The 10,543-nt window shown below is 40.1% G+C and overlaps 1 protein-coding gene across 1 annotated transcript in view; it reads left to right on the plus strand.

Annotated features, from left to right (window-relative positions):
* The first annotated feature begins 3,880 nt into the window (after positions 1-3,880).
* Positions 3,881-10,543, plus strand: part of DCLK3 (doublecortin-like kinase 3) — a 12,064-nt gene continuing 5,401 nt past the window's right edge. Inside the window, exon 1 of the mRNA XM_010285464.1 lies at positions 3,881-5,746. Coding sequence (XP_010283766.1) covers positions 4,151-5,746 — 1,596 coding nt within the window. The 5' untranslated portion in view covers positions 3,881-4,150. The remainder of the gene's footprint in view (positions 5,747-10,543) is intronic.

The raw sequence follows: 10,543 nt of genomic DNA on the forward strand, positions 1-10,543 counted from the left end.
TTCTCACAGAAGCCACCCCTGCAGCCCCCTGCTACTGAAACCTTGCCACGCAAATCCAATACAGATACAGATTGGCTGTAACTCTGTATACAGTTACAGTTCAGAACTTAAGTCTTCTGAATTCACTTTATTTTACTCTAGGTCCAGAGTATGAGCCAAAACCCTACAAGGAAAGGTTTTCTAGAGGAATTTTTATGCTTTCCCCCCTGTGCCTTCACCCCCACTCAGTGGGATTGACTGTGACTATCACAAACCATTTGTGAATTGGCTTTTAAAAATCAACTGCAGAAGCTGTGCTCCCTGCAGCAATGAGTTTTCTCTCCTGGGAGCGCTTGTGCTCTGGTCAGTAGGTGCTAAACTTCTTGTCCCTGCTCCGTCCCTGTTCAAGCCCCCAAATCCCAGCTTGTCCCATCCCCCTTGCTTCTCTAGGGACTTGGTGTGATCGTTTACCCTACAGGACCATCATGTCTTCATCATTTGGAACTCTCTATCGCTCTGCGAGTCCCAGCTTGCTTTTGTCTGTGCCCACGTGCACAGCTTCGGTGGGACGCATGGTGCCCTTGACCAGCCGTGCTGCCTTACCCCTGCCCTTCCACAGCAACAGTCCTCAGCAGCCCTCTTGGCCATGCTGCTCCCCTATGCTTTTCTGCCTTCGTAATCTGTTGTATCATCCTATGTATTGCTACTTGGTGATACACAGCATATGTAGATAGATGTCTATATGGATAAAAGCAGACAGATGCATACATGCATCCATCCATATTAACATAAGAAATACAGGTATTTGATAACCTTAGCTCTTAGTAAGACAGTAAAAGGAAAAGCACGTTTTATTCTCTGATGTATAATTTGCCAATACTCAGACTCATTGAAGTGTGTTTCTGATCCCACATCCGTCTTCCCACTCTCCCACTCATATATAAATATGGAAACAAGATTTTGAAGCAATATGAGTTGTAGCTATAGGATTTGTGTATGTGTGTGACCTTTGAAGGCTTTTTAGAAATGCTTGTTACTGCTTTTTTTTTTTTACTGCACTTTTCTGACAGGTTGAGGCTGGCTTCATGTGTATCAGTTAAAATAAATATAACATAACTGGAAAATAACAGAAATTATGACTGAAATAGTTGTAACAGACAATTGAAATTATTTTTTTATTTTATGTAATATATAGTCATTGTGACCACTTTGGCAAAATTTCACACTTCCCCTTTTCTCAGCAAACAGTAGGAGTTTCCTTTACGCATTGATTTAAGCATTCATGTAACTTCCTTTTTCATCTTAGAAAAATACACAATGTTATTCCTAAAATGATTATATATAAACTTGTGGCTCGTGTCAAACTGCTTTTGGCCAGATATTAAGCCAGGTTAAAAAGCACAAAACCACATTCCTAGATTGTTCTTAATTACATAAAACTGCTCTTATTCCATTAGTTACAGAATTAAAAAATAAACTTGATTTCTGTCTAAAGCTTAGCCAATTTAGTGAAGAAAGGAAAAACATTATTGATGTTTGGGTAATTGAAACAATCAACAGTGCAGCCAGGCACTTAAAATGAATGGTTTGTAGAAAAGTGTGATAATAGCAGCATAGCTGGGAGAAACATAACCTGTGGGAAAAGTCGTTATTAGTGCAGCATTGTTTTTATGTTGTACCAAGATTGTAAGCAGTAAAAATGTCACGCCCTGTTCCCATAAGCAAGGTAATGCTTTGATGACAGTGGGCGTACAAGAATCTGGAAATGTTGATTAAATTCAGAGGTTCAGCATTTCCTGGTAACCAACATGTTCTGGAGTTGATTTAAATTTCAGAGAACTCTAATTACATCTGTTTGGTTTTTTTTTTTCCCCATTCACTGTAGGCTTTATTCTGGGTGCAATGTAAACATCTGATTGCTGAAAAATTGCTAGCACATATGTAGTCATCTTTTGATAATGAGATCATCCTTAAAAAGCAGAATGAAGACAGAAATAACTTGTACAACCACCAAGCGTTAGTCACACGTAGCTCTTATATAATGCTTACGTCTTCAATCAGCGTGGTGGCAACTGGGCTTCTTTGTAATATTTATTCGGAGAAGAAGCATCTATCATTTTGCAGAGGAAGAAGCTGAAGGCAAGAGTTAAGGGACATACTGAGGGGCACATAGCGCTTAGCTGGTGAGACTATTAAGACTAAGAAGTGTCCATCATTGCACATTGAACAAAGCCAACAGCAGGTTGGATGAGGTTTGTAGCAGTGTCTCCTCGTGTGCTTTCCCCACTCAACCCCTGGCATTTTGGATCTGCTATTTTTGAGGCAGAGCAAGTGAATGCTGCAGCACTTGTTGTAGTTTTCCCGTTTGTGTTTTTGATGTAGGTGAGGAGGTGTATTTCTTCTTCATGCTATTATGCCTTGATGAAAAGGATAAATAAACATACATAGCTTTTTAGCAAAAGCCATTTTAAAAATGGCTTTTCAGCAGCTGAAAACCAAAATGTAGTAGGCTTAAGCTTGCCAGAACTCTCGAACACATGTGTGTTAACCCTAGCACCAAGAAAACACTCATATGTGCATATTTTCCTTTGTGGATTTGCCCACTGCACTGTCAGTATGTAATCACAGTCATGTATGAAAATGGGTGGGATTCTCTGGGAGATAAGACATTTGTGTATAGGAATTTCCTTGTAATGGTTTGGTAATCATTCTGGCTGTTTTCTTTTGACTTGATCCTGTTAGTTCATACATAGAGAACTGCAAGACTATTAAATGGAGTTGGAAGCCCTTTGTGATCTCATTCTGAAAGTTTATTTCTTGAGGCTGAAAAGAATTGCATTGTAATCAAGTTTTGATAAGTATAAGAAATCAGAGTACTTTAAGGGGACATTTTTATTCTTAGTTTATTGCTGTGTTTATAGACAGTGAATTATGTTATAGCTTGGCTTCTCCCCAACCGTGTGTTATGTTTTAAGTTCTTACTTTTCAGAGTTACATGTAATGAATGGTGCTGTTTTCTTTGGTTGGTGTTCTAAGATGAAATAGCAGAGGGAAAATTGCTAATGTCCCTAGAGGATACTCAGGACTTTGTGTGATTTTACGTAATTTTTAGAATAAAGAAGTCAAATCAAAATATTGGAAACCAGGACCCCAATTATCAAACAAAACTAAGAAGGCCTTTCTTTAAGGGAAAAATTAAATTACATTACTATGAAATATACTATAAAATTTCTGTAAAATATAGCAAAACTAATACTTTTAAAAAAGAATCTCATTTACTTAATTTGTTATAGAAGTTTGGAAACTAAATTAGTGGTCCAGGGAGAGTGAAGAGGAGATCATTATTTATCAGAATATAAGGTTGCATACACATAGCCATCTGGTAGCAATTTTAAAACAGAATTAATTAATTTCTTTTACCTTATGCAATGTAATTGTGGAACTTGTTGCCACAGGGTTTACAGAGGCCAAAATTGTAACTGGGTTCAGAAAGGGATTGAGTGAGTTCGTGGTAGGTAAATTCATAAGAGGATGCTAAACAATCTGGATGCAATCCTGGCACAAGTAACCCCATCTTTTTGAGGATTTCCTGAAGGTGGGAGGATTTAGGAGAAGGATCTATTTGTTTCCAATCTTATTATTTTTGAATAGCATCTCTCTGTCACAAAGTGCATTTACATTTTCTCACAAACTTGAAAATGTTTGTAGTTGCATGTATGTGGAGTTGGTCCTTACTGGCAGTTAAAGTTCTTTATAAGCATTGAATGCATGTACCCTTACTCTCCGAGGTGTCATGTGCACTGATATGTAGAAAGCTATTACTCAGAAAGATCTGGTGATGCAAAATGAATAATATGCCTACTCTTTGTTTGCTTTAGGACGCCAAGGCTTGGTTGACCATTCGTCACACCATGCAAGCTCAAAAATAAAAGAGAGGAAACTACAAGGGACTTGTCCTCCCGTTGGTCGTGGAAACTGCGGAAAACCATGTTTGAGTGAAAGCAGTCATAGGTCCCCATTTTTTAATCCCCGGAACGCTTTTCACACAATACATTCAGAGCACAGTCCAGTGAAGCCAAGGATTATTACAGTGGTGAAACCTGGTGGACGCACACTCAGAAGGATAACTTTGCTTCTTAACAGGAGATCAGTTCAGACCTTTGAACAGCTGATGGCTGACATTTCAGAAGCTCTGGGATTTCCACGCTGGAAGAATGACCGTGTCAGAAAGCTTTACAATCTGAGAGGCAGAGAAATTCGAAGTGTTTCTGACTTCTTCAGGGAAGGTGATGCATTCATAGCTATGGGGAGGGAGCCCCTCACTTTGAAGAACCTGGAAGTGGTATTACAAGAACTTTATCCTGAAAATCCTTATGCTGCCAGTGCTGCCATTCAGCAGAACGAGGAGCAGTCCCAAAAACTGAAGAGCAGACTGTATGACAAGACTTCAAAAATGGACAGTGGCTTTGATGAGACAGAAATGACCAAGAACTGCAGTGATGGCATGCCTGCCAAACTGTTAGCTGGACATGAAGGAAAAAGTCAAGGCAAGACAAAGCAAGAAGCGAAAATGAGAAACAAAAAAAAGTGGACAAGAGAGAGCTGGGGTGGTGAACAAGGAGTGAAGCCTTCTAGAAAAAACAGAGAAAGTGAGAGGTACCTTAACCGCGAGAGGAGTCCTGAGGACAGGTTAGAAGAGAGTTCAGAGGAGGTGGTGAGATGTGAGAAGTGTGAACAGGAAAGGCAGGCCAGACAAAAATTACAAAGGGAAAGGCGGGCTGAGGCCTCATTTGAGAACAGAGACCTGAATACAGGTGCATGTCAGAGGTACCATGTAGAAAAAAATGCAAAAACCAGGAATTGCCAAAAATCTTCAGAAAGTTGTCTGCAAGATGAAGAAATTGGTTGGAAAGATAATGGCTGTAGGAGGATGTGGAAGCCCCTACATAGGAATGTTAATGAAGGGCTGGAGAAGCAAAAAAGGAGCATTGAGAAGGAAAGGGATGTGGAGAAACATGAAAACCATGGGAAGGAAGTAGTAAAAATCAAGAAGAATGCTGTAGAAGGGCTGCAGCTAACTCATGAAGCGAAGGAAGAGAATGGAAGTAGCTGTGTAATGAACCAAAGTGGTTGGCTAAAGAAAGACAGTCTGAGGGATGCTGAGAAACTATCTAAAACACATAGGGAGGGCAGAGAGGGACAAAAATCTAAAGAGGAGGGTGCCAGAAGAGAGGGGAATATCACAAGTAGAGAGAGTGACATGGCGCGACGAGAAAAAACAGGGGAGCGCAGAGTGAATAAAGAAGAAAACAAGGCTCAGGGACTGGAAAACACAAGCCGGAGGCATGCCATTAAAAATAGAACTGATGTGGAAAAACACTATGAGATTGGCAGAACTATTGGGGATGGGAACTTTGCAGTGGTGAAGGAATGTCGCCACTGTGACTCCAATCAGATCTATGCCATGAAAATTGTTGATAAATCCAAGCTGAAGGGGAAAGAGGACATGATGGAAAGTGAAATTCTGATCATTAGGAGTCTTTCTCATCCCAATATAGTGAGCTTAATTGAAGTGTATGAGACAGAAGCTGAGATCTACCTAATCCTGGAGTATGTCCCAGGAGGGGACTTATTTGATGCAATCATAGAAAGTGTGAAGTTCACAGAGCATGATGCTGCTGTCATGATCACTGACCTGTGTGAAGCACTGGTTTATATTCACAGCAAGAACATTGTCCACAGGGACCTCAAACCAGAGAATCTTTTGGTAGGTATTGGCAAACACATTGCATATGTGCAGGAGTTGAATTTATTTTCCTTTTAGTTATGGATCTTTGAATATTTTTAAGCAAATACTGTGCAGAGATAATGTGCTGTGGCAGGACTGTGTGGAAAAATGAGTACAATTTTGAAGTGAAATTACCGTTAGCGGTTACTTCATGTAAATCTGCTGTGCCTTGCAGGTAGCGGTGCTTGCAGATAGAAATTCAAACAAAAATTACCTGGTTTTCACGGGTAGTGAGCATTTGTATTTTTCTGGAAATTAAGCCTGTTACTTAGTATCTGACTTTTAGGTATGCAACAAGGAGATTTTTTTTTTTTTGCATGAAGCAAGCACTGAATAATAAGGCATCTTCCTTGCAGACCAAAATTTATCAAAACTGCTAATTTAGCTTATTTATTTGGTGGACTTTCTGTCCACTGCAGTAAGACATCCTGCAAACTGCCATGCTAGTCCTCTATTGTAGTGATTTCTATCTTGTGACAGTTTATTTTCTTAGGAGCAAAAGTATAATGCAGTTGATTGAAATAATCTGACAGTAAAATGTGAGTGTTTTGGTGAAATACAACACTGAAGTTAGCTGGAATACTAATTTCGTGACAAAGAGAAAAGTTCTTTTTTCCATCACATTTCTGAGGCTACATTCTTTGCATCCAGCACTGAAGTCAATAGAATTACTCACATGTGTGAATATGCATAGAAATGTTTGCAGTATCGACACTTGACAAGACACCCATTGTAGAACACTAACAGTAAGCAACTCTCCCTTGCTAATCATGTGTTACACTCTCGTACTAGGATTCCAAATTTCCTGATAGATAGACACCAAATATTTGCCAGTCTCTAACAAATTGGATTTGATCTGCTGGTGGAAGATCATAGTTAGCCAGAAGAAAAGGTAATAGATGATTTAGCGCTATGTGCCATTCATTTTTTTAAGGGAATTAATTTTGGGAAGAAATCAGTGTGAATTTCTGGAGAAACGCAGCAGCCTAGCCTGTAGGACAAGCAGAGGTTGAACAAGGCTGGGCCTGAAAGGTTTGCTCCCAAACTTTTTGATGAACCATTAGTGTCTATACTAGGTCCTGCTATGCATCCTGCTTAATCTGATGAAAATCCTTGGCATGTGGTATGTGCAAATAAAAGACAGTGAGTACAAGTGGCTGGTTTGCAGGAAGAAGTATGCATCTGGGCCCTGCCTTCATGCCTCGTTTTGCGGTTAGAACAAAACTTTACTTATAACTGCAGGGCTTTTTCCAGAAGCCGATTTTTCCATTATGAACCAGGCTCCGCTCCTTCCTATTTGCTGAAACTAAGCTAGTGCATGTGGAACACCTGAGACCAAGTGCTTCATTTCCCTCAATAATATGTAATCATCGCAGTGATGCAGGTAAGAAAAGAGAGGCATGATGCAGGTTCATTCTGGTTGTTTTCACATTTAGCTCACAGCACTGCAAAGCAGAGATTGCTGGGCAGTGGCAAAGTTGTGTAGCACTGAAATAACCATGTTGCCCATTCTGACAGTCAGAAAATATTTTTCAAGGACAGACTGGCCCTCAGCCTACCTAAACAGTAGGTGTTTTGTCATACGAGAACAGTGTTACCCAAACACTATGGGAAAGAAAACTGTAAATGTCCCAATTTCACCTTGCTGCCAATTAGCTGTGAGTACCTGTATTAGGTATCATTTACTTAAAGCATCCTTTTGAAAAGTTAGTCTGTTCAACAAGCCAAATGACTTTATAAGCTCTTGATAGTGTTGGGTAGCTCACATGCACCCAATAATAAGCACCTCTATAAATACAGGCCATTTAAGCAAGTTTTTGGCTTTTCTGACTTTTTAATATGCTGCCTCTGACTCCTGAGAGTGACTGGAGCAGTAGCAGCAGAGTAGGAAGGAGAGCTGCCACTAATCTTAACATCAGCCAGTGCTGAACAGTAACTAACAGTACTGAAACAAATTTCATGGGGTCATCTGCTGTTGGTGGGTCAGCGGCTGGGGGCAGCCTTCTGGCGAGGAAGCGCAATGCTGGAAGTGCTGGCATCCTGCAGGGTTGTCCTAGGTTGTGGGATACCTCTTGCTTTACTTCAGATTCCTACACTGCAGATGTTTAAGTCCAAATTAGTCTCCCTAGACTTTCTTTGTATGCAGAGGACAGAAATAGGTGTGTACTTCTAGGCTGTTGACTTGTTTGTCCTGCTTTGGGGTCTTCTTTTGGTCAGGTGAATCTTGTCCTTTCTTCTTTGTCAACTGTTTTTCCCTAACCCTTTTCAGCAAATGGGAAATGGAAGAGAAAAGATCCTTGGTCTGTTTTACTAAGGAAATGCATTTGCCTACTGTAAACCTGCTTTGTGTGAGAATCTAACTCTGTTCCTAATGACTTTTGAACCTCGTGGCTAATTTCTCTCAGTGGTGACAGAGAAACAGCAAACTGGGGAAAAAAATATGTCCATAAGTTTCATGGAAATAGGCAGCTGGGGAAAGAAGGGAAACTGTTTCCGTCCCTACAGAGGAAAAGGTGGAAATACACTTCGATAACTAGTGAATTGTAAAAATTATTGACACAGGAGAGAGTTGGAAACCTGGTTTAATTATTCATTAATTATTAGTTCACTGCACTACTGTTCCTCTTATGGAACTGTCTTCTAGTTATAAACTTCTGTAACAGTCCACCATCATCCTTTCTTGTTTTCCCCCTCTCTCTTTCACTACAGTGTCTGCCCACAATGATCAGACTCCTTGCAGCATAGCTGTCAGGCAGAAGGGTGGTGACTTGCGCTACAAAAACAAAATCTGTTTGACAGCTGGTGTGAAGACAGCTGCTCCGACTCCCTCTCATCTGCTAACAGAATCACCTCATTTAGGACTAGGTGTTCAACAAGAAAACCTTTGCTACCAAGGATGAGCAATGTGTTGTATTTGGTCCCACAAAAGAAGCCAGTCGCTACTTTAATGCTACCTGGAGGAACAGAATTTGCTGGCAAGGTTCTTAGCTAAGGGACTGTTTAATTCTCCAGGTGCTGGCATTTCTTGACTTGTGGGTGAGAAGTTAATTTTGAAGTGTAGTGGTGTCTTTCCAGGTTATAGCTGTAAAAGACCCAAAGCCACATCCTTGTCCCCTTTTGTGTGTGTGCATGTGTATTTATGATTGTAAACTCACCTCCTTGTACACTTCCCGAACATGCTAACGTGGTAATTGTTTAACAGTCAGCTTTATAAATAATGTAAGTGTTATAGCTTTTTATGCATTAGAGTTTTTTTCCTTTCCCCCCTCTTTTTCTCTCTCAAGTTTTCATATATGTGTAAGAACTTCAAGTATAGCCTTTCTGTCCTTTAACTTCGCTTTTGTGACACTATTTACATATACTCAAAGCACTGTCAGAGGTTTCTGAGTGCATTTGAATTAAAATCCTGTTTAGCTAGTTACCTGTCGAGAGCTTTTAGTATGATAAACCTACAGGTTATTCCCTTACAGAAGGGAATCTTCTGTAAGATGTTTCATAGAGATTCTTCTAGCTAGCAGCAACGGATATCTGAAACTCAGATGTGTAAGTGGTGCTTTTTCTTTAGGTCTATCTATTTCTAATATACAAAACGTCCCATGTGAGCTAGCTTGCTTTCATGATGTCTATGTGAAGAATCAGGAATCTGGGCTACCATATATATATGTGCATACAGAGAAACACCAATGCTATAAATCATCTTCTTAAATGCCCTGATGGATTTCACAAGGTAGATACGAAAACAAACAAGAGCATGAAGACCTGGGAGTCATCAACGGACAGGAGAAAAGGAAAAGATCAACTTATCCCTTCTTTGAAGATGAACTTGACTTTGTATTAGCATATTATAATCTTCTGGGTGTATGGCTGGGATAGCTAGAAAACTTCAGACAATATTCCAATATCTTGCTATGGCATCTGCATTTGACAGAGTAGTGAGCAATTCTGACTGCCTTTAGTCCAAGACTAGCAGATACTGGCTTCCCTTGCAGTTAAAGGACACAAGTACTTGTATCGCCTAAGTTGGCTGTCTGTAGAAAGTGTACTAGCACTTGTCTTCCATATCTCAACTAACTCAATAGGCAGGTAAGACAAGGCAACACTTTTAAATGGACTTTTGGAGTCATTCTTTGTAGTTTCAAATGCAGAAACAGTAATAGCTCTCTTTTAGGTGTCACAGTAAGGCTAGTATGTTCATCTAATGTTCATCTAATTTTTGCTTTGTTCTCACTGTTTCACAGAGCACATACTGTAGATGTCAGAGGCTAAAATTCTCTTGAGCAGGTTGTACATTTCTGTGATACTGCTATGAGTAAGTAGTCTGGCCTCAGGAAAGAGTAAAAGCAACCTGAGAAGCTTTTATTTCTACAGTGAAGCATATTTGCATGCTCAAGGTGATGCCAGGTGATGTAAAGGTAGACTGGACAGTACAAGTTGGGGATGAAGGGGATGCTTACTCTGTCCGAGATGACTTTGAGTTGTTCTGAGCATAGTGTTAGTAAAGATGCTGAGGAGTTCTGGGATGAGGTTTTCAGGCGTGCTGATGGGTTACATGCTGTCTTTGAAATGATTGTCGCAAAGCTGTGGAAATATACCTATGGTGCATGCTGTTCCTACCTGTTCAGTTGTCAAATAAAATGAAAGCACAGTGTTTTTTTTCCTGGAAGAACAGATGGTGCAGTGTTGCCACCTTGTGCTGTGATAAGAGATTAGGAGTCTGGTGTCCTGTTAAAAGAAAAAGTACAACAGTGTATTTTACAAAGCAAGACATTTCCTGCT

Source organism: Phaethon lepturus, unplaced genomic scaffold, assembly GCF_000687285.1.
Source record: "Phaethon lepturus isolate BGI_N335 unplaced genomic scaffold, ASM68728v1 scaffold18024, whole genome shotgun sequence".
In the NCBI taxonomy this organism is placed as follows: Eukaryota; Metazoa; Chordata; class Aves; order Phaethontiformes; family Phaethontidae; genus Phaethon; species Phaethon lepturus.